General features: G+C 42.8%; 1 protein-coding gene across 6 annotated transcripts in view; it reads right to left on the reverse strand.

Moving 5' to 3' along the window:
• Positions 1-2,276: 2,276 nt before the first annotated feature.
• The window catches only part of NMNAT1 (nicotinamide nucleotide adenylyltransferase 1), a 28,236-nt gene continuing 5,539 nt past the window's right edge, over positions 2,277-24,973 (reverse strand). For 4 of the 6 annotated variants that reach the window (XM_043924591.1, XM_043924590.1, XM_043924593.1 and 1 more), the window contains exons 2-5: positions 10,092-10,262; positions 8,306-8,489; positions 5,138-5,283; positions 2,277-4,382 (exon numbers count right to left, since the gene is read on the reverse strand). In XM_043924591.1, coding sequence (XP_043780526.1) covers positions 3,982-4,382; positions 5,138-5,283; positions 8,306-8,489; positions 10,092-10,206 — 846 coding nt within the window. In that variant the 5' untranslated portion in view covers positions 10,207-10,262 and the 3' untranslated portion in view covers positions 2,277-3,981. Of the gene's footprint in view, positions 4,383-5,137; positions 5,284-8,305; positions 8,490-10,091; positions 10,263-10,347; positions 10,378-19,513; positions 20,115-24,973 lie in introns of those variants that run through there. The other 2 variants (XM_043924592.1, XM_043924596.1) reach the window with 2 other exon arrangements.

The raw sequence follows: 24,973 nt of genomic DNA on the forward strand, positions 1-24,973 counted from the left end.
AGGCATTTTTCTGACATTTGATGGAATCTGATACTGGTCCAGGAAAGAATGGTGCTTAAAGACATAAAATAAACTTCACCTCATCTATACCTCCCCTCCTAATACAAGGAGGCAACGCCATCAGGGAGCTTGGTCCCATTCCGGGGATAAGACATAGATACACAGGGGATTTATTATATTTATTTTTGGCTGTGCTGGGTCTTCGTTGCTGCACGGGCTTTGCTCTAGTTGCAAAGAGTGGAGTCCACTCTCTAGTTGCGGAGGACGGGCTTCTCACTGCGGTGGCTTCTCTTGTTGCAGAGCATGGGCTCTAGGTACACGGGCTTCAGTAGTTGGTGCACATGGTCTCAGTAGTTGTGGCGCATAGGCTTAGTTGCTCCAAGGCATGTGGGATCTTCCCAGACTGGGGATCATACCGGTGTTTTCTGCATTAGCAGGAGGATTCTTTATCACTGAGCCACCAGGGAAGCCCCATTATACTTTTATCACTAATTCTATGTTTGAAAATTTCCCTAACTCTTTTAAACGTGTCATTGTTGTCATGTTACCCACTGGTCTGGAAAAACTTTGGCACTTTAACTTGATTTGGGAAACATTGCTGCATTACTGACTGATAAGGCACTTGAGGCAGACATGGATCTGCATCTCAGCACTGAAACCAAGGTGATTTCCTGAGCGGAGTGGGGGGCACTGTCCCAGAGGAGGAGTCCAACAGAGACAGGAATTCCCCACCATGTCCTGGTGCTACTATAACAGGTCAAAAACTGTATGTGGACCCCACCAAGCTTCCCTCCTATGAGCCCCCACATCCCACCCCCTACACTTGACTTCAACCGGGCTGGCTTCATGAATGGGCTTCTCAATACATCCTCTCAGGTTGTTCCTCCCATTTAAAGTTGCTGGAAGTGGCATAAAATAAACCAGAAACAGGATTCCTCAAGTTTCAGATAAATGATGAATAACTTGTAGTATTTATTAGGCTTCCCTGGTGACTCAGTGGTAAAGCATCTGCCTGCAATGCAGGAGACGCAGGTTCAACCCACCCGCCGGTCAGGAAGATCCCCTGGAGAAGGTCATGGCAACCCACTCCAGTATTCTTGCCTGAAGAACCCCATGGACAGAGGAGCCTGGCAGGCTACAGTCCATAGGATTGAAAAGAGTTGGACATGAATGAAGCAACTTAGCAGCAGCAGCAGCATATTAAACAAAAAAACCACCACCCCTACCAGCATCAAACAATACACCAGCTCTACACAATTCCTAAACTAAATTCACATTATAAGAGCCAAATATGAAACATGATAGAGAATAAACAATGGCATTTTCCCCTCTTCCTCAATGAAAGCTGCAACAGTTACTAATATTTATTTCCTTGTGAAATTCATTGTCCTAGTTTCATTATACAAAGTTGTCCTAGTTTCATTATCCAAAGAGGAAGCTGTGTCCTTAAGGAGACCCCGAAACATGCTATTATGCTGTGGCATTAGCAGCATCCTGGTATGGGGACAAAAAGCCAAGCAACTCCTTCTATGTACAAAGTTGCTGATCCATAAATACCACAACAATAGGACCATTTCACTGTTACCAGGTCTCCTGGGAGGGTCCCTATGAGCCTTACCCAGCGGGCCCTGAGGTCAATACACTCAGCAGACTATGGGCACTTCTAGGTGAAAAGGCTTCATAGTAGAAAAGAAGTTTCTAGCACTGGAACCTTCCTGCAGTTCACACACACTTCAGACAAACTTGTGTAGTTTTCCAGAAGAAATCAAAGTTAAATTTTGATAACTTCATCGACCTCTAGCAATAGTTCTATCGCTATTTTTCAGTACTGCTCCAACTTTTAAACTCCAAAAAGCTGAGAAGCAGGGGAAAGATTCTCATTTCTATGATCTGAGGTCATGACCTTTCATTCATTCAGCAGGTTAAGGGACTGAAACCACTGGGTGTCGAGCTTTGTACTCTTCTCTCTTTGAGAAACAGGTCCATTGACTTCAGTAAGAATCAGCCAGGAATGGGAACTTCCATGGTAGTCCAGTGGTCAAGAATCTGTCTTCCAATGCAGAGGACACAGGTTCAATCCCTGCGGGGGGGAACTAAGATCCCACATGCCACGGGGCAACTAAGCAGGTGAGCTGCAACTACTGGCCCTGGGGGCCTCAGCTAGAGAGAAGTCTGCATGCCACCATGAAAGATCCCACATGCTGCAACCAAGACCTGACGCAGCCATAAATAAATAAATAAGTAAAAATTAAAAGAGGAGGCCAAGAGCCACAGAATTTACATTTGCCAACTTTATTTCCTTTTTAAAACTGTGGCTTCAGATAAGACTATTCAACTGCACAGACATAAGTATCTTTTTTCTTCTGCAGAGGTATAAACCCTTCATCCAGAGTAGTGTAGGTATGAAATGTAAATCACTAGGTGTAGGTATGTAAAGGTAAATAATTCTTTCTTTAGAAAGTTAACTTTAGTCCTGTTTCTATCACAGAATGATTTTCATGAACCATAAAACTATTCTAAAAAAAGCTATTTCTGGTCTTTGTGCTTTACTAATGGGTAAAACTGCCACAGAATTTTAATCAGTAGCAAACCATATAACAAGTTTGTCTTTTTAACATAATGTTATGAGTTCAATTATTATTTGCGTCTTCTACTTTGGTTCAAGTTCATACAAAAGAACATGAGAAAAATAATAAAAAACAGGCTCTTTTTCTGCTTAAATTCACAAATGGCAGGTTCACAGGAACTGGAACAGAAACTGCAAGGGTCTTCCAAAACTCAAGAGTTTTAGATTGAGACTGTGGAGCTTTCCTGCACATACCATTCATCAGGGGCTCAAAACTCTGAGCTAAAGGAACTGCTGGGCTGACTCAGTGTGGTATGTCCCTTCACTGTTTGATTATTAAGCTATGAGTAAAGGCTAAGAGCATTCACAGTTCATAAAATCCTTGGATGAGACCTCTCATTCTCTTGAATGAGACTCCTTGAATAAGAGACCTCATTCTCAGAGATCTCTCATGTGCTAAGAGAATCCGTGCATAACATGTGGAGAGCAGAGGTTCCCTATCTGTCATGGGCATCAGAAACACCTGTGTACCTTTCTAAACATTCCAGGGCCTGGACCCCTCTTCCTACCTCCAAAAGTGATGCTGCAGGCAACATGCCTTAGCAAAGCTTCGCTGGCCTTCTGAGATGTGTCAGAGAGAATGAACTACTGGTGTAAAGTATCTGCCAGATCATTCACAGCCTGTATTCTGCACAGCTGGAGATAGCTGATTAGTGATGCCTTTTACAAGATCATTATTTTAAGAATTGTTTGGCCACCCTGGGTGAAGGGGGCCCAGAAATAGGCATGCATCAAATGTTCATTCCTTTCATAACTTAAGTCAGGAACTTAAGTGGACCCTTATTAATTTTATTCTTCTTTTTTTTTTTTTTGCTGCACAGCATGCTGAATGTCAGTTCCCGACCAGGGATTAAGGCCGGGCCCTCAGCAGTGAGAGTGCAGAGTCCTAACCACTAGACCACCAGGAAATTCCTAGACGTCACTTTTCATACTTCACTTCTCTTTATGTGGTAAAGTCAGGATGCTCTTTTTGAATTGTTTTTGTACTCAGTTTGATAGAATGTTCCTCTGGTTTTAGTGCTGCTAATCTCTTGTTTTAAAGATAAAGGAATTTGTGGACTTCCCTGGTAGTCCACTGGTTAAGACTCTGTGCTCCCACTGCATGGGTTCGATCCCTGGTTGAGGAACTAAGATGCTGCATGCTGCATGGCATAGCCAAACTAAAAACAACATGTTGAAAACATTCATCTTAGCAACTTCTAGTAAAAAGATAAACCTAACTTTAATTTACTACTGATTTTACCAAACTGTTAAACTTTATTAAAGAGGATAACAATTTCTTCCCCTAGTTACTAACACCCACATGGTTTCAAATTCCCAAAAAAGAAGTCTAAAATACCATGCTGTAGAATTTCTTATGCCTTAACTTCTGTAGTGTTTCTCTGCAAAGGAGCCAGGACCACTCCAACATTCCTCTCCTCACTCTCAGAGCTATACAGATTATGCTTTTCAATATATTCTTGGACAAGATCAGGTACCAAGTAGCGAATGCTCTGGCCTCTTCTAAGGGCTCGCCGGATCTTCGTGGAGGAAATGTCATTGGTGATCCATTCGTTCACTAGGTGAATGTTGTTCTGGTGTTTCCATAGCACATCGGATTCATAGATGAACTTCTGAGCATCATTCCCAGCCCGAGTAATACATATGAGCCCATAGTCTCCCAGGATTTTGGTGATATCCTCACTCTTCCATAGATTGGGCACACCAAAGGACTCCAAAAAATCTGCTCCGCACAGCAGCTTCACCTTTGGCACACCTGGGAAGAGAAAATAGAGCCTCAGGGGTTGCTTTTCTAATAACTCCTGGCATCAAAATGAATGTGTAGGACTGTCCCTGGTGGTCCAGTGGTTAGGAATTCAGCTGCCAATGCAGGGGACACGGGTTCAACCCCTGGTCCAGGAAGATCCCACATGCGGTGGGGCAGCTAAGCCCATGAGCGACAACCACTGAGCCTGAGCTCTAGAGCTGGTGCTCCACAACAAGAGAAGCCACCTCAATAAGAAGCCCATGCAGTAGCTCCTGTTCACTGCCACTAGAGAGAGCCTTTGTGCAGCAACAAAGATCCAGTGCAGGAAAAAAAAATGTGTATATTTGTTTTTCTGAGGATTCATAGTTTTTATCAGATTCAGCTTTTCCAAAAAGAGATCCAGACCTGAACCTCAAATATTCAGGTCTACCTACTGCAGGATAAATAAGCTCAGGGTGCCTTTGACTCTCCTTTCCTCCCATCAAAAAACTAACATGGGGTGGAGAGTTCCCTGGTGGCCTAGTGGTTACAATTTCGGGCTTTCACTGCTGCAGCCTGAGTTCAATCCCTGGTTGGGGAACTGAGATCCCACAAATTGTGTGATGTAGCCAAAAGAACAAAAAAAGAAAAAAAAAAAGAAAACTAACAAGGGGCATTTTCCCGGCACCCACACATATTGAATATGAAAGCAAATACAAAGGGGGCTTGCCCAGCCCTACAGTCTTAACAGCCCTCACTGGTAAGTCCTGGAAAAACATACAGACCTTTCGTTTTTGTTTGCTCTAGGGATTTCTTTTCACTAAAATCTTGTTTTTGTTCAGCCCACTTTCTCTTCCGTCCAGGCTTTTCCAGCACAGGTGAGTTCTGCTGGAGATCACAGATACTGGCCTCCAGCTTCTCTTGATGGTGTCTATAAAACAACAAAGCAACAGAATATTTATTTCTCTTTCTCACAATGCTCAACTGAAATATCATCCTCGTGGAGAGGCCTGAGAGCCTCTGACACTACGTTAAAGGCTGGGAGCTGTTAAAAAGGTGCAACCACAGGTGCACACAATGCCCAATTACTCAGAATGGACACCTTCAAGTACATAGGACTGTCAGGTCAGGATGGATGCGGCTGAGACACAGCAGCCCTGGGCTCTGGCTGTCAAGAATGGAAAGCACCAGGGACTTCCCTGGTGGTCCAGTGGTTAAGAATCCACCTGCCAGGGCTGGAGACACAGGTTCAATCCCTGGAACTGAACTAAGGGACTAAATCCCATGTGCCACAACTACTGAAGCCTGCATGGTCTACAGCCTGTGCTCTGCAACAAGAGAAGGCACTGCAAAGAGAAGCCTGTGCACCGTAACTAGAAAAAGTCCTTGTGCAGCCACAAAGACCCAGCACAGTCAAAAATAAATTAAAAAATAAAAAGAATGGAAAGCAGGGAAAATCCTGGGAGCACAGCAAATAGTAGCTATTACTATCCTAAGCTGTATGCGTCTGTGTCATAATGACCAGAGTTAACACTGATTATTTATTATGTGTTAACCACTACACCAAATCCCTTGCATGAATGATTTGATGAAATCTTCTCAACATCTCATGTCATATTATTATTATCCCCATAATGGAGAGGAAGTACAGGCTTAAGAGTTTGTACTGCCAGCTTCTGGCAGAGCCTCTTAGACATAGGAGATAGTCGAGAACAACCAGATTGAGTAAATGTTTTGGTTACTATAAAGCAACTATAGTACTGCCAGCATTCTATCAGAATTGTTTGTTATACCTATCGAGAGAGGAGGACACTGACCAATTTGCACAAGGTCATTTAGCTTATAGATGGCAGAGCCAGAATTTGAATCCTAACAGTCTGGTTCCAGAGCCCACACCCTTGACCACTGAGGAGTATGGCCTGACTAGGACTTCCCTGGTGGGCCAGTGGCTAAGACTCCACACTCCCAATGCAGGGGACCCAGGTTCGATCCCTGGTCAGGGAACTAGATCCCACATGCCACAACTAAAGATCCCTCATGCTGCAACGAAGATTGAAGATCCCGTGTGACTTAACTCAGAGCTGGCACAGTCAAATAAATAAAAAAAAATAAATATTTTTAAAAAAGAGTATGGCCTGACCTAGTAATGAAGAACTCAATGCTGAGGATAAGGTCTGAGGGGGTGGCCAAGTGTCTGAAGCCTAAGTGGAAGGGCCCACAGGCAGGATCTGTGTGCAGCTTCACTCTGGCTGGCAGCAGGATGCCCATGGCTTCATAGTGGTACAGTTACCCAGCTAACAGGAGCAACATGCGTGAGAGACGACTGTGGGCCTTGGTGCCCGTAACCCCCTTCCCTTAGGAATGGCTGAGTTGAACCTGGAATGAACAGGAAGGTTACTCTGGAGCCAAAGAGGGCTGGGTGAGGAGGAGGAGCCTGCTTTCTGATGGGAGAACTTCTGGTCAATGAACTGAAGTCACCCTCTTCTCCCTGCTAAGCTTCTGGGTAAGTCACTGGGCTGGACATTGTCTGCTGGCTGGTTTTAATCCCACCCTGAAATCACTTCCCAGAAGTCCTCAGAGGCAGAGAGATTTGGGAGGCTCTGGACCTTGACAGGTCGGCATGGAGGCCAGACCCTATATTCCACTGTCCTGTCCCCCACGCTAGGAGACTGGGAAAGTTTAATAGCAGCATTGGTGGCAGCAGGAACAGTTTCCTGAACTTCAGCTGCAGTTAAGGGGACATGATCTTGAAACAAACCACCGCTTCCACTCCTCCAGCCCTTTCAAACTAAAGCTAAAGTCCCTTTCTGCTTGAAATGCTCAGAGTGGTTCTATTTCCTATCCAAACCATAACTAATATGGCTAGAACCAGAAGGTTCAAACTCTAAGAATAGACATGAGACAGAAAGGTTTTTCAGAAAGCCCTTGTGTTTTATACTCAAGAGAACTTGCACGCTTAGTAGCTCAGTCATGTCCAACTCTTTGCAACCCCATGGACTGTAGCCCTCCAGGCTCCTCAGTCCATAAGATTTCCTAGACACAGATACTGGAGTGGGTTGCCATTTCCTCCTCCATGGGTTCTTCCCAATCCAGGGATCGAACCCACATCTCCTGTGATTCCTGCACTGCAGGCAGATTCCTTACTCACTGAGCCACCGGGGACATGCCACTCAAGAGAACATTAAGTAATAAAGATGTTACTCACTCTGGGTTCTGAATCCTTAAACTGGAACAGTTTCAGAGTCCTGAGCACAGTGATCTGTGACAACCCCTCATATGCTGTCATGGAAGTAGCATCCAAACCAAGTCTCTTTGTGATCAAGAATCATGGCGTCTCTTCCTTAAATTACCTGTCTTCATCTTTCTATATATATATATATAATTTTATTTACTTATGGCTGTGCTGGGTCTTCACTGCTGTTCGGGCTTTCCTCTAGCAGTGGCGAGCAGAGGCTACTCTCAAGCGCAGGCTACTCTCTAGTTGCAGTGTGCAGTGGCTTCTCTTGTTGCTGAGCATGGGCTCTACTGTGCATGGGCTTCACTAACTGTGGCACAGTTCACTAACTGGGCTTAGTAGCTGTGGTGCTCGGGCTTAGTTGCTCTGTGGCACAAGGGAACTTCCCGGACCAGGGAATGAACCCGTGTCTCCTGCATTGGCAGGCAGATTCTTTACCCCTGAGCCACCAGGGAAGCCCAATTATCTGCCTTTGGCTTTTACACTTGAGAAGACTGACCACAGTGACATCATCTTACAGCTTTACCTTTTTCACCAGGGGCACAGACAGGCCAAGTGTACTTCCTGTTCTTTCACAGGGATGTACACAGTTAACAAGCATGCAAACATCTCAAAACACATGAAAGACACAAAGGCTGAATGGTACCCAGGCCTGTTCGTGTGCTTTGCAGCCTTGTGATGACCCCCTACAGGAACTGCAGGACTCCACCATGAATACCTTAGCACCTTGGCTGTCTCTGTCCACTCTTTCTGAAGACTTTCCCAGGTATCAACTTCTACCCATTTTGAGTTCTTGGTGGCAAGTTCTGCCATGATAACTCGGTGATGGGCAGAGATGAGTCCTTTCTTCTTATATGCATCGCCGACTGGAGAAATTATGCCTTTGATAACTTTATATTTTCCTGGGGTAAAGAATCAGACTTCACGTAAGGTATAACAAATTAGATTTTATGTACAGGAAATAGTATCATCAATATGGTTTCATAGTCACAGATCCCCTCCTCCTTTTTCTTTTTAAACAATTATACAAGTTTATTTATTTATTTTTAATTGTGTTAAAATACACATAAAATTTACCATTTAAACCATTTTAAATGTATAGTATTGTGACATGTTATACAACCATCACTACGCTCCATCTCCAGAACTCTTTCAACTTCCCCAACTGAAATTTCGTACCCATCAAAGAGACCACCCATTCATCAGCAGTTTATTAATAAATTTTGATTGCTATTGCCAAACTGTCTTATGTATATGTTAGTTGATCAGTCGTGCCCAAAACTGCCTTGTAAAATGCCTTAATCCATTGAATATCCAAGAGCCCATTCCTTCCCAACACCTAATATTTGACATTATCAAGTTTTAAAAATTCTTGTCAAGGTGATGGGAAAAATATCACTCTATTATTTTAGTTCCCTGATTATTCATGAGTTGGCACACTCATCCATCTATCAACACATAGCATGATTATTTCCATAACAAAACAAAATGAATCTGTGTATATGCAGGGGAGAAAAAGTTTTCTTTGACCTTCTCAGGGTCCCTGGCCGGGTGTAAACTGACAAAGAAAAGATTGACAGGAGAAAAGCATATAAATTAACTTAATGTAGGATTTATGTGGCATGGGAACCTTAATAAGGAAATGAAGAGTCCAAGACACAGTTAAACCTAAGTATTCTTATGCTAGGTTTGATGAAGAGTCAACAGTCATGGGGAAATATGATAGTGCAAAGAGTGCAGGAGATCAAACCAGTCAATCCTAAAAGAAATCAATCCTCAATATTCATTGGAAGGACTGATGATGAAGCTGAAGCTCCAATATTTTGGCCACCTGATGCAAAGAGCTGACTCACTGGAAAAGACCCTGATGCTGGAAAAGACTGAAGGCAAGAAGAGAAGGGGACGAAACAGAACGAGATGGTTGGATGGCATCACCAACCCAATGGACATGAGTCTGAGCAAGCTCTAGAAGACGGTGAAGGCCAGGGAAGCCTGGCAAGCTGCAGTCCATGGGGACACAAAGAGTTGGACAAGATTGAGCGACTGAACAACAACAAAAGCACAAGAAAAGTGTAGGAGCCTGGGGGAATCCGACAGCGCCTGTCTGCTTGGCACTCCTTTGTCTTCATAGATAAGGATGCTCCAATTCTCTGAGTTTAGGGAGGGCATCTGTCATGTGAATGTTTTATGATCTGCTTCATAGGCTTCCCTTGTGGCTCAGCTGGTAAAGAACCCGCCCACAATGCGGGAGACCTGGGTTCGATCCCTGGGTTGGGAAGATCCCCTGGAGAAGGGAAAGGCTACCCACTCCAGTATTCTGGCCTGGAGAATTCCATGGACTTTCACTTTCAGGGAAGAAGGGTGGAGGGAGGAGGGCAGAGTGACCTTCCTGCTGTTGCTGTCTCATCAAAATCCTCCAGCTTAAAATGCCCAATAGGCCAAGGTGCCACATTTTAGGGCAGTGTATCCTGAACCCCATCGTTGCTGCTGGTTACTATTCCTACCTGTTCCATTCATGTAGTCCTTGGCCAGCTCAAACAGCCTGAGGTGCATGTTGGTGATAGGATTAAAGGACCCACAAGCAAGGAGAACTACTTCCGTCTTCTCTGAGTTCTCCATGCTGAGAATTTGAAGTTATTGATCTAAATGGAAAACTCTGACACTTCTCTTATTGCCTACAAAGGAAAAAGAAAGTAAGTTCAGTTCAAGGTCTTTTGATGTCCTTCAACATACTCATTTCAAGCAAATGGAGGGACTTTCCTGATGGTCCAGTGGTTAAGACTCTGCACTTCCAATGCAGCGTGCTCGGGTTCAATCTCTGGTTGGGGAGCCAAAATCCCACATGCTGCAGTCAAAAAGTAAGAAACAAACAAAAAACATCACCAACAAAAACCCCACAAACCAAACAGATGGAAAAAATGTTTGGCTTCAGTGACTAAGCTGGGTGAATTGCAAAAATGGCTTCATTTCCCCACCCTTCCTTTACAATGTGAATTTATAGCTCTTTTCATAAAGGAATGGAATCTTCCCACCCTCTGTGACTTGCTTTGGCCCAAATAACGTGGCACATGGGAAAACATGCCCACTCTGATCCTAGGCCTCTGAGGCATTGTGCACGACCACTCTCTTTTGGACTCCTGCCCCTCCATGAAGACAAGCCCAGGCCAGCCTGCTGGAGGATGACAGAACCCACAGGAGAGAGCCAGTGCTCCCGCTGACAGACAGCCAATCACCAGCTGCCTGGCCGAGGCCATCCTCGATCAGTCAAGCCTCAATCTGCCCAGAAGCACAAGCAGGTCAAGGTGGGATCAGCTGAGCCTGAACCAGATCAGTAGACCCACAAGGTGGGCCCAGACTTACGAGCAAAAAGGAAAGCTCAGTGGTGCTCTGACTGCACTACTGAGGCCATGGTCAACAGACACAGTGACACTGTGCTGTGTGCCACTATGTCTAGTCGCTCAGTCGTGTCTGCTCTTTGGGACCCTCCGGACTGTAGCCCACCAGGCTCCTCTGTCCATGGAATTCTCCAGGCAAGAAGACTGGAGTGGGTTGCCATTTCCTCCTCCAGGGGATTTTCCCGACCCAAGGATCGAACCTGTGTCTCCTGCACTGTGGGTGGATTCTTTACCTGATGAGTCATTGGGGAAGCCCCACAATGGCATTATTATCCACCAAATATAACTCCCCAACAACCCGTCCTTCAAAACTGTACTTTTCCTCTTAGTCAACAAGGTCATATTATCACTTTCAACTGAATAATAGTTTACAATTGACAAACTCTTCTTGATATTAATTATTCCATTTGATCCTTCCAAAACCCTACTGAAGTAATGCAAGGCAACTTATTTTACATTTTTATTTAAATTTTTTTAATTAGGAGGAATTCACCCAAATATGTCTTAAAAATAAACTCATATTTCCTATTATTGCTTTTTTTTTTTCGATTTTTATTTTATATTGGAGCATACTTAACAATGTTGCATTCGTTTCAGGTGTACAGTCAAGTGATTCAGTTATATATATACATGTATCTACTCTTTTACAAATTCTTTTCCCCTTTAGGTTATTACAGAGTATTGAGCAGAGGGACTTGGTGAATCTTTCCAACTCATACCACTAATTTCTAATTACTTATTTATTTTTTTAAAAATATTTTATTTTTGGCTGCACTTTGGTGCTATGCACAGGGTTTCTCTAGTTGCAGCAAGTGGGGGCTACTCTCTAGTTGCAGTGTGAGGACTTCTCACTGCGGCGGCTTCTCTTGTTGCAGAGCATGGGCTCTAGAGCACCAACTGAATTGCTCTGCAGCATGTGGGATCTTCCCAGACCAGGGACTGAACCTGGGTCCCCTATATTGGCAGGCGGATTCTTTACCACTGGACCACCAAGGAAGTACCAGTTCTAATTACTTCTTTAACAGACACTCTATTAACTATCAATAAATAAAATACCTTCACTACTGTGAAGTTTAAAATATTCTTACATATCAAATTATGTTTCAAAATAGTAATTTTGAGCACTTACAAACAAATATAATTTCAGTGATGCCAAATTGCTCAAAGCATTTTGGGAACTTTTGGGGAATCACCTGTAGCGCTCGAAGTATTTTTATGATTAATGTAGAAATACAATGAATGACCACAAACAAACCAACATTTATAGGATACTTCTCAACTTATAAACTAATTTCATGCACATTATCATTTAATTTTCACCAAAAAGAAAAAAGAATGGCCAATGACATTTACTTTATTCCAAATAACCACCTATTGCTACATATCTAGTTTTTCCAGTTAATCGTCTATCATTAGTCATTTAGGTTTATCTAATTCTCCACTATTACAAACATCTCAAAGAAATAATGAGTTGAAAATGAATTGGAATTTAAGGCTATAAAACCCCTCATTGTGTACTCCTAAGTCTTGCCAACACTCAAAGACCTGTGTAAGGACGATTTATTTATAGCCCAACAGTGTTCAGAACAAACTGCTAGGTTGACCAACTTATTTTTGCTCTCCTTAGACAGAGTTACTGAGTGACGACCCAGGGCTAGAATTTAGGTATCCTGACTCCTAGGTTCTCCAGCACCAAAGAGAAAATTGGGAGGTAAATTGGGGCTGTGTGGATTGGAAATGAGCCCTCCTAGCTGAGAAATGGATAGTTTCATAGATAACATTTCCATAGATAACAAGAAACTCTGAAGGTTTCTGAGCAATGGCGTGACAACAGGGTTCTAGAAAAACAAGGTGATGCTGGTGTTACATGGTTGTATGACAGATTTTATTTTCTTGGGCTCCAAAATCACTGCAGACAGTGACTGCAACCATGAAATTAAAAGATGCTTGCTCTTTGGAAGGAAAGCTGTGACAAACCTAAACAGTGTATTAAAAAGCAGAAACATCACTTTGCCAATCAAGGTCCATGGAGTCAAAGCTATGGTTTTTCCAGGAGCCATGTATGGATGTGAGAGTTGGACCATTAAGAAGGCTGGGCGCTGAAGAATTGATGCTTTTGAACTGTGGTGTTGGAGAAGACTCTTGAGAGTCCCTTGGACAGCAAGGAGATCAAACCAGTCAATCCTAAAGGAAATCAGTCCTGAATATTCATTGGAAGAACTGAAGCTGAAACTGAGGCTCCAGTACTTTGGCCACCTGATGCAAAGAACTGACTCACTGGAAAAGACCCTGATGCTGGGAAAGATTGAAGGCAGGAGGAGAAGGGGGTGACGGAGGATGAGATGGTTGGATGGCATCACCAATTCAAGGCACAATGAATCTGTGCAAATTTCGGGAGATAGTGAAGGACAGGGGAGCCTTGAATGCTAAAGTCCATGGGGTCACAAAGAGTCGGACACAACTTAGTGACAGCAGGAAATGGCTGTATGGCCCTGACCTGACAATTTAACTTGTGTCCTCATCTGTAAAATAGAGATAATGGCAAAATGATATGGCAAAATGCTAATCATATTGCCTGGCACAGTGTCAAATTAACTGGTAGCTATTATTTGTGAGCAAAGTGATAATACTGATGTCAGTGATGCTATCGGCTTAACTGGAAGGGGAAAAGCAAGATAGGAAGTTGAGTTAAAAGTAATGAGAACTTCAGTTTAAGTACAGTCAGTGGGAATGGAAATTAGGAAACATGTATTAATAAATACTTGAGGTCTACTCCAAACAGTGGCAGGAATCACAAGGACACTGCTAACTGTGAATAGAAAATAAAGGGGAGAAGGGTCAATAATGCTCCACACAACATTAAAAAAGAGTTCATGGGTTAGAATGATTTAAATGTACCTTTCAATTATCATCCAAAGGATGACACCAGGATTCATTTGGGGCTTATTCCCCCTGCCCACCCCATACCCATCCATGCAAACAAAGCACCTATGGTATTATGGGGTGGTCTGGGCCCACAAGGAAATTAAGAGTGTCTGGCCAGTTACCGAGCATGCTCTCAAGGACCCTGGTGGAGGCTCTGGGTTCAGCTGGAGTCCAGCCTTGGTTCTGGTCCCAACCATCTCAAGTTTCAGGTACCACTCTCCGGGGAGACTGAGCAGGTCCCGGAGGGAGGGAGTTGCTCTTTGTTCATGGAAGGAAGGATGGAAGAGCCTGAAGCAGACCCGTTGCCTTTGGGGATGGGCTCAGGTTTCCAGGTCATCCCCAGGGGAAGGGCTGAGAAAGGAAAGCTGATCTCTCAGCTTAAAGGAAGCTTTCCCTCTTTTCACATTCGTGACCTGTCTCAAATATCCAGCTCAGTGTTACTAATTCACTGTTAACAGCCAGCTTTAGACTTCAGACCCTTAAAGCCATAGAAGAATCAAGTTACAGGGAGCTCCTATCATAGCCTAGAGTGGCTTTAAGAGAACTAGGACCTGTCCCTCTCCCCTGGAGAGAACTTCCTCCGCATCCCCCCAGGGTTCACAGGGGTGGTGCATAGGGATGGAGGCCCTGGCAGGTGGAGAAGAGGTCTGGAAGCTCTGACAGGACTGTTCCAGATCCTCCGTGGCCTGCTCCAGGTGCTCAAGGGCCCAGGTCACCATGATTCACTTCTGTCTGGCTCACTCAGCCTATCGCTTGCACTGTTGGCTGCCAAGATCTCACCAGCTCAGGCTGTAAGTGTCCCTCCCCAGCCCACTGTGGCAAAAAGGTCATTTCTTCCTGGGGCTGTCTTGAGGCTTAAGGGCTTCCCTGGTGGCTCAGATGGTAAAAAAAATCTGCCTGCAATGCAGGAGACCCAGGTTAGATCCCTGGGTCAGGAAGATCCCCTGGAAGAGGGTGCGGCAACCCACTCCAGTATTCTTGCCTGGAGAATACCATGGACAGAGGAGCCTGGCAGGCTACAGTCCATGGGGTTGCAAAGAGTCGGATACCACTGAGCAACTAACACACTTGGAGGTTTAAGGAAAATTACTTTCTATTTTAAAATTATCACTGACTAAGTTTAAAAAACACTGATGTGTAAACGTTAATGAAACATTTTGCAAACATTAAGTCAGCTTTTAAAACATAAACTTAAAAAAAAAAATGTTTTTCTTGTCACACTTCAGAATGCTCAGTACAATGAAATCTATGTTGCCCGACTGTTAATGGGATTGACTTGGCAACCCCTCAGATTTACAGCTCTAAAGGTACACTAGTTAGTTAGCATGTTAGTTAGCTCAGTCAAGCCCGACCATGCCACCCCATGGACTAGAGCCTGTCACGCTCCTCTGTCCATGGAATTCTCTAGGCAAGAATACTGGAGAGGGTTGCCATTTCCTTCTCCAGGAGATCTTCCCGACCCAGGGATTGAACCTGGGTCTCCTGCATTGCAGGCAGGTTCTTTACCGACCGAGCTACCAGGGAAGCCAAAGGGACACTAGTGCTTTCATAATAGTAACCTTAAACCCGAGACTCTATTGTAGTTCTGTGCGCCACTGCTTCAAATAGTATGGGGGTAAGGGGGGCTTCCCTGGCATTCCAGGGATTAAGACTCCAAGCTTCAGATCTCACATGCCAAAAAATAAAGCAAAATAATAAATAGTCTGGGGGTATATTTTCAGATTGCTTATTGTTTTGAGTATCTTTACTGGGGATAAACTTTTGCCTTTGGAGGGGAGATCTGATTCCTACAAGTGCCCTAAAGTCATTCAGTGCTAAATCCAATTAATCAAATAAATAATGAAGGTGAATAATAGTTTACAGTGAAGAAAGAGGACTACTAGTTAAGGAGGAAGATTTTCCTATATGCATGGAAGCTATGTACATGTAATTTTAAAAGAATTTAAAAAATGTTTGAGCAGTAACTGCAGACCTCATTTCATTGTGTAAGCTGTGGTGGGCAGTTAACTCACTCAATGTGAGTTACTCAGTGTGAACTATCTGGCCACAGGTAGGGCTAACATAGCATAAGGGAATGGTTGGGACTCTCAGTTCAGTCGCTCAGTCGTGTCCAGCTCATTGCAACCCCATGGACTGCAGCACACCAGGCTTCCCTGTCCATCACCAACTCCCCAAGCTTGCTCAAACTAATGTCTATCGAGTCGGTGATGCCATCCAACCATCTCATCCTCTGTCACCCCCTTCTCCTCCTGCCTTCAAGCTTTCCCAGCATCAGGGTCTTTTCCAATAAGTCAGTTCTTGGCATCAGGTGGCCAAAGTACTGGAGCCTCAGCTTCAGCATCAGTCCTTCCAATGAATATTCAAGACTTATTTCCTTTATGATTGACTGGTTTGATCTCCTTGCTGTCTAAGGGACTCTTAAGAGTCTTCTCCAACACCACAGTTCAAAAGCATCAATTCTTCGGTGCTCAGCTTTCTTTATAAATAAAATCCAACTCTCACATGCATACATGACTACTGGAAAAACCACAGCTTTGACTAGATGGATCTTTGTTGACAAAATAATGTCTCTGCTTTTTCATATGCTGTCTAGGTTGGTCATAGCTTTTCTTCTAAGGAGCAAGCGTCTTTTAATTTCATGGCTGCAGTCACCATTTGCAGTGATTTTGGAGGCCCCCCCCCAATAAAGTCAGCCATTGTTTCCACTGTTTCCCCATCTATTTGCCATGAAGTGATGGGACTGGATGCCACGATCTTGTTTCTTGACTGTTCGAGTTGTAAGCCAGCCTCTTCACGCTCCTCTTTCACTTTCAACAAAAGGCTCTTCAGTTTCTCTTCGCTTTCTACCTTAAGGGTGCTATCATCTACATATCTGAGGTTACTGATATTTCTCCAGACAATCTTGATTCCAGCTTGTGCTTCATCCAGCCTGGCATTTTGCATGATGTACTCTACATAGAAGTAGAGTACAAATTTGTCACCCTAAATAAGCAAGGTGACAATATATAGCCTTGATGTACCCCTTTCTCAATTTGGAACCAGTTCACTGTTCCATGTCTGGTTCTAACTGTTGCTTCTTGACCTGCACACAGATTTCTCAGGAGGCAGGTAAGGTGGTCTGGTATTCCCATCTCTTTAAGAATTTTCCACAGTTTGTTGTGGTCCAGTCAAAGGCTTTGGTGTAATCAATAAAGCAGAAATGGATGTTTTCCTGGATCTCTCTTGCTTTTTCTATGATCCAACAGATGTTGGCAATTTGATCTCTGGTTCCTCTGCCTTTTCTAAATCCAACTTGAACATCTGGAGGTTCTTGGTTCATGTACTGTTGAAGCCTGGCTTGCAGGATTTTGAGCATCACTTTGCTAGCGTGTAAGATGAGTGCAATTGTGCGATAGTTTGAACATTGTTTGGCATTGCCTTTCTTTGGGATTGGAATGAAAACTGACCTTTTCCAGTCCTGTGGCCACTGCTGAGTTTTCAAATTTGCTGGCATATTGAGTGCAGCACTTTCACAACATCATCTTTTAGGATTTAAAACAGCTCTGCTGGAATTCCATCACCTCCACTAGCTTTGTTCGTAGTGATGCTTCCTAAGGCCCACTTGACTTCACATTTCAGGATGTCTGGCTCCAGGTGAGTGATCACACCATCATGATTATCTGGGTTATTAAGATCTTTTTTGTATAGTTCTTCTATGTATTCTGGCCACCTCTTCTTAATATCTTCTGCTTCTTTCAGGTCCACACTGTTTCTGTTTTTTATTGAGCCCATCTTTGCATGAAATGTTCCCTTAGTATCTCTAATTTTCTTAATGGAAATCTCTAGTCTTTCCCATTCTATTGTTTTCCTCTATTTCTTTGCATTGTTCACTTAGGAAGGCTTTCTTATTTCTCCTTGTTATTCTTTGGAACTCTGTATTCATATGGGTATATCTTTCCTTTTCTCCTCTGCCTTTTGCTTCTCTTCTTTTCTCAGCTATTTGTAAGGCCTCCGCAGACAACCATTTTGCCTTTTTGCATTTCTTTTTCTTGGGGATGGTCTTGATCACTGCCTTCTGTACCATGTCATGAACCTCTGTCCATAATTCTTCAGGCACTCTATCAGATCTAATCCTTTGAATCTATTTGTCCCTTCCACTGTATAATCATAAGGGATTTGATTTAGGTTATACCTGAATGGTCCAGTGGTTTTCCCTACTTTCTTCAATTTATGTCTGAATTTTGCAATAAGGAGTTCATGATCTGAGCCACAGTCAACTCCTGGTCATGTTTTTGTTGACCTTCTAGAGCTTCTCCATGTTTGACTGCAAAGAATATAATCAATCTGATTTCGGTATTGGTGATATGGTGATAGAATTGTCTATCATATGGTATATGGTAGAATTCTGCCATGGGTAGAATTGTCTCTTGTGTTGTCGGAAGAGGCTGTTTGCTATGACCAGTGCATTCTCTTGGCAAAACTCTGTTAGCCTTTGCCCTGCTTCATTTTGTACTCCAAGGCCAAACTTGCCTATTACTCCAGGTATCTCTTGACTCTCAGACCTGGTTCAAACTGTAGCTTTACAGCTTACTCTAGTATTCTTGCCTGGAGAATTCCATGGACAAAGGAGCCTGGAGGGCTACAGTCCATAGGGTTGCAAAGAGTCATACACAACTGATCAACTAACACTTACACTTTTACTTTACCGCTTACTATATTAGGTGTTTGTCTTGAGATAAGACATTTAATTTTTCTGAGCCTCAGTTTCTTCATTTATAAGATAGGAAACCAAAGTCTCATCTCATAAGATTGTGTGCATTTTTAAAAATATATATTTACTTATTTGGCTGTGTTGGGTCTTAGTTGGGGCAGATGAGATCTTCGTTGTGGTGCTTGGACCCCCTAACTGAGGCTCGAGTCAGTAGTTGTGATGCCTCAGCATGTGGGATCTTAGTTCCCAGACCAGGGATCGAACCTGTGTTCCCTGCATTGCAAGGCAGATTCTTAACCACTGAACTACCCGGAAGTCATGAATTGTATGCATATTAAGCGAAAAAAGTGAATTTAAAATATGACACATTTCTCTACTAATTATGAATAGTAATAACTCTTATTATTGCTTGTGGGTAGTCTTTCGGCATTAATTTACAGCCATGGTAAATAAATCAAGGTTCTCAAGATTCCTTAGAGACGAGTGTCACAGTGCCTGCTACATAGTGTGTGCATGCTCAGTCGTGTCCGACTCTTTGCAACCCCATGTACTGTAGCCCACCAGGTTCCTCTGCCCATGGGATTTCTTAGGCAAGAATACTGGAGCATGTTGTCATTTCCTTCTCCAGGGGATTTTTCTGACTCACAGATCTAACCCTCATCTCCTGCATTGGCAGAAGGATTCTTTACCATTGTGCCACCTGGGAAGCCCGTCTGCTACATAGTAGGAACTTAATAAATGCTAACTATTGTCCTTAGTGTAGTATCATTAGACAACTTTGTTCTAATGGGATGGATCTCAATTCATCTTTGCTCTGTTTAAAATTTTATTTCTGTGGTTTGATGTAACATTACCATGAAACAGAACCTGAATTTGGTTTCTTAAAGCCATTCAAATCACTGAAACAGTAACGTACAATGTAACTCACTGTGTCCCACGCAGCCACGTGACAGTGTTCCTGTTTGCGATCACCAGTCTGACGCTCCAGCTCTATGTTCTGCTAAGGTAAGTTCTTTCTCCAGCCACCTCCTCATCTGGCAGCTCAGCATGCACGTCTTACCTGTGGGGTTGCTTTGGGTAACTGCTGCCATTCCTGTTATGTGTTTAAATGCAGCCTGCCCCATTGTTTTACCCCTTTTATCAATGGCAGTCACCTGCTTCACCTCTTTGAAAAGTCAAAACTCTCAGTCCAGTGAGGAGAGTTGGGATTTGGGCAGACAGAGTTTAACTTTTAACCAGCAGTTAAACAGGTTAAAAGTTATACTTCCAGTAATAAGAAGTCCTTAAATGGGAGACAATGAGGGTGTGAATGTTTCCCTTTATAGATTCCCAAGAGACCAGGGCCAACAGCCTAGCATTAGCTAATGTCTCCAGGGCTGAGGGCAACACGGGCACACTCGACCAGATTATGACTTGACCTCTTATTTCTGATTCTGTGTCAGAAATCCATCTTGGCCAAAAAAGTCAGTTAATACCTTTTTCAATGGTCAAATGAAACAAATGCAATTTTACACATTTAAAATTAATTACAGTCCTAAAAACATGAAAATTCTAAAAAAAAATCTGAAAACTGAGATTCCACTTAATGATGGGGAAGGATTGGAATCCATGACACCCCTTGTAATTTGCATAATTCAAATTTGCCAGCTTCTACTAGAAGAGATTTGTGTACTTCTTATAAGATGTAGGGTATATTTCCTCACTCTAGAGGCCAGAATTTCCACAAAATGTTTTTTCACCAACATCAAATTAACATGAATTTAAAAAATGGTAAGATTTCCCTGGTGGTGCAGTAGTTAAGAATCTGCCTACCAGTACAGGGGACACAGGTTTGATCCCTGGTCTGGGAAGATTCCACATGCCACAGGGCAACTTGGCCTGGGCACCACAACTATGGAGTCGACGCCCTGCAACAACTGAAGCCTGTGTGCCTAGAGCCTGTGCTCCACAAAAGAAACCACCTCGAGGAGAAGGCTGTGCACTGAAGCTAGAGAGCAGCCCCTGCTCACAACTAGAGAAAGCTCAAGAGCAGCAGTGAAGACCCAGCGCGCTCAAAAATAAAAAATATTTTTTTAAATTAAAGTAGGAAAAAAAAATGGTGAACACTGTCCACAAATTAAGAATATTAATAACTCTTAGCGTTAAGAATATTCATAAGTCAATATTATCATTAATGCTAGCACTAATTTGCAGTCATGGTAAAGAACAAAGGTTCTTAAGAGAAGTGAGTTGCCTGGAGCCAAATGAACCTCATGCCACAATTAGAATTCAAGGGTCAGTGCCTTCTGGTTTTATGTTAACAGTGTGCATTTCTTCTAATAAGTAATCAACTAGTGTATGACCTGGTATATTGATTTGTAGGCCCAGATCTTCTCGATACTGCAGTCAACCTCTCCTTACCAACCTGGTTACCAATATCATCTTTACTTTCTTCACAATTGGTAAGTGTGGAGTCATTCTTAATAAGTGTAGTCATATACTTATTGTCTATTTGCTAGATGCTGTTAGAATAAAAATGGATAAGATAGGACTTCTTGCTCTTCAAGAGCTCACAGACTGAAATCTGAGAAAAAATTCACATTTAAAATTCAGGTGAAGGGGGAGGGGGGTTCAGGATGCGGGGGACACACGTGCATCCGTGGCTGATTCATGTCAATGCATGGCAAAAACCACCACAATACTGTAAAGTAATTACCCTCCGATTAAAATAAATTAACTCATTTTTTAAAAATGAAATAAAATTCAGGTGGAGAAAAATTTAAAATGCTCCTTAGTGTCTCTTTGAGTTGTCCTACAATTTGAATATGAAACCAATTTAATATTGGGTTGGCCAAAAAGTTTATTCAGGTTTTCTAAACGAATTTTTCAGCCAACTCAATATAAACATTTTGGTATTATAAAATTCCTTATAGTTATAACATAAAAATATCAAATTTACCCACTCATTCAATAATTAGATACTGAGAAGATGACATGGGTAGAAACACAGGGACCTCGACTACTTGAAGTCAAAAAGTGATACAGAAGAGTTGTTACTCTGAAATGTGTAGAAGTTTCAGGAATACTTTAGCTAATATATTTTAGTTATATTTTCTTTTGTATGAACTTCTAATAGTGATGTGAAATTTAAATAAAGACAATATCTAAATTTTTATAAAATGAAAACAGTTAATGGGTACCGTAGGCAGGGTTCTAGAAAGAGTCTCTACTAAACCCCAACTCCACAAGAGGCAGTGTGTGCAACAGACAAGAGCACCAGCTATGGAGACTGAGGGAGGCCAGTTCAAACCCCCACACCCCAAACAGAAGAAGCTATTAATACTTCACCCGCCGGTGATTCCCGGCCTTATTTCTAAGGGAATTCCCTGGTGGTAGAGTGGTTAGGACTCCATGCTCTCACTGTCGAGGCCTAGAATCCATACCTGGAACTAAAATCCCACAAGATGCTTGGTGCAGCCAAAAGAAAAAAAAGAAGGAGATTAAAAAACCTGTTTTGCAGTTTTGCTGTAAGATTTATATGAGATAGTGGGGGAATTATTTAAAAAAACAACTGTCAAAAAAAAAAAAAAAAAAAAAAAAACAACTGTCACAGTTACTGTCACCAGCATTGCCAATAGTAAGAACACGACCTCTATCAAGGAAAACCTTAGCCTGGCCAAGTTTTGAGCACTTTTGTTCCAAAATAGATACAAAAGGAAACACCATGATTTAGCTTTGCATTCAGAATATATTTCGGAATGAAATAATGCCATTTACAGCAACACAGATGGACCTAGAGATTATTATACTAAGTGAAGTCAGAAGTGAAAGTCTCTCAGTTGTGTCCAACTCTTTGCGACCCCATGGACTATATAGTCCATGGAATTCGCTGGGCCAGAATACTGGAGTACGTAGCCTTTCCCTTTTCCAGGGGATCTTCCTAACCCAGGGATCAAACCCAGGTCTCCCACATTGCAAGGGGATTCTTTACCAGCTGTGCCACAAGGGAACCCACAAGTGAAGTCAGAAAGAGAAAAACAATACCACTTAATATCACTTGTATGTGGACTCTAAAGTATGCCACAAATGAACCTATCTACTAAACATATCTCCGAAATAGACTCAAAAACACAGAGAATAGACTTGTGGTTGCCAAGGTAGGGGTGGGGTGGGGGAGGGAAGGATTGGGAGTTTGGGATTAGCAGAGACAAACTAATATATCCCGGATGGATAAACAACAAGGTCCTAAGGTACAGCCCAGAGAACTATATTCAATATCCTGTGATACACCATAATGGAAAAGAATATAAAGAAGAATGTGTATAACTTGGCTGCACAGCAGAAATTAACACATTATAAATTAACTATATTTTAATAAAATCTTTAAAAAAAGAATATACTATTTCTGAGGCAATTCAACCCAGTAAACTGATGCTGTTCTGCCATCTTTTTAGGTTTTACCGTGCTGCTTATTCGGATGGAACCGGTCCCACAGGCACTAAAGAGGATGTTTTCTGCATTTGGTGTGGGATCCTTCATCGAGGGAGTCTGCACCGTAGTGTTAACATTTTTGGCAACTGACTGTGTACGTTTTTAAACATTGAATTTCTAAAGGCTTATCTTTATCTGAAAGCTTGGCTGTATACAATGCACCGTTAGTCTTCAACATTTATTTTCTACCTCAAACTAAAAAAATAGAGATGGAGGCTTCCCTGGTGGTCCAGTGGTTAAGAAGCCGCCTTGCAATGCAGGGACACCCGTGCGATCCGTGGTCTGGGAAGATCCCACATGCTGCAGAGCAACGAAGTCCATGAGCTGCAACCACTGAGCCTGTGCTCTGCAACTACTGAAGCCTGTGTGCCTAGAGCCCGTGTTCTGCAATAAGAGAAGCCATTGCAATGAGAAGCCCGGGTACCACAATGAAGAGTAGCCCCTGCCTGCCACAACTAGAGAAAACCTGAGTGCAGCAGCAATTAAGACTCACCACAGCCAAAAAATTTAAAAAATAAACCTTTCAAAATAAAGATGAAGAGCTAGAACTCCTAATTAGACACATGTCACAGTCAAAACATTTCATCAGGGAAAGTTTAAAAATTCCATGAGAGATTTTTTCTTTTTGGAGGGTGAATTCCACTTGACTAGAATTATATATACAAAAAAAGTTAAGACATTAATCAACAGTGGAACTGGGTTGGCACATTAAGCAGCAAGCCTTCCATCTCTTGCTAAATTGGTGCCTTTGAAAAAATCCTTTCAGCAAAAACATTTAAAATATGTGTTGCAATTATAAGATAAGTAATTCCTCACAGTGCTCTTTTCTTCCCAAATACAGGCAAAAACCACTCCTGAACTGTACTACTTGTCTGTGCTGCTGTCAGTGAGCAGCTTGGTTTCTACAGGTAATCACAAACTTCCAGAGTAACCTAGCCCTGTCAAAGGTGTGCCAGTCCTTCGAGGGAAGTAAATGCTCAGCTAGGATTGTTACAGGTTGGTCAAAAAGTTTGCTCAGGTTTTCCCACAAGTGGAAACTTATGGTCAACTGGCTACGTTACAAGGGGAAGCCCTAGTTCCTCTTAAAGCAGGTGCTCCAAAAGGCACATACAAGTGGAGAGGGACTTCCCTGGCGGTCCAGTGGTTAAGACTCCATGTTCCCACTGCAGGGAGCACAAGTTCAATTCCTGGTCAAGGACTAAGATCCTGAAGGCAGATGGCCAAAAAAAATGGAGAGGGTTAGAATGGGATATAAAAGCCATCCTTCTCTGGCAGTCCAGCGGTTAACCCTTTGCCTTCCAAAGCAGGGGCTGTGGGTTTGATCCTTGGTCAGGAAGCTAAGATTCCATATGCCTTCGGGTCAAAAACCAAATCATAAAACAGAAGCAATATTGTAACAAATTCCGTAAAGACCTTAAAAATGGTCTACATTAAAAAAAATAAAAAGTCATCCTTCTCACTTTATTTCTGCTCCATTTAATTAGATCCCATTTTTTATCCTACAGTGCTTTTTTCAAGCCTGGGGCTGACTTGGCTGGCCAGTGTGATCCGTCCAAGGCCAGACACTAAACCAACAGTCTGAAGCTAGCATTTGAGCCCTGCTGGTTCCCTGCCTTAGATATTTGTCTTCAGCAGGTTGAATCTTTTCCAGGAGCCTTGTCACCTGACCACTGCCAGCAAGCACATAGGACCATCTCCACCCTGCTACTCCTAGATGAAGTGGTCAGCGGAACATCAGAGCCATGACAACAGGAAGCACATCAAAACCAGTCATTAGGAAGAAAGTTGTCAGGTGACAGTTTTACAAGCACTGATGATGGACAAAGATGAACAGTTCACCCCAAATCACTGGGTCAACATCACAACCAAACGCAGCCTCAATAAGGATCTCCTATTAGATATTCTT

The sequence above is a fragment of the Cervus elaphus genome, chromosome 14 (genome assembly GCF_910594005.1).
Source record: "Cervus elaphus chromosome 14, mCerEla1.1, whole genome shotgun sequence".
NCBI classification, from domain to species: domain Eukaryota; kingdom Metazoa; phylum Chordata; class Mammalia; order Artiodactyla; family Cervidae; genus Cervus; species Cervus elaphus.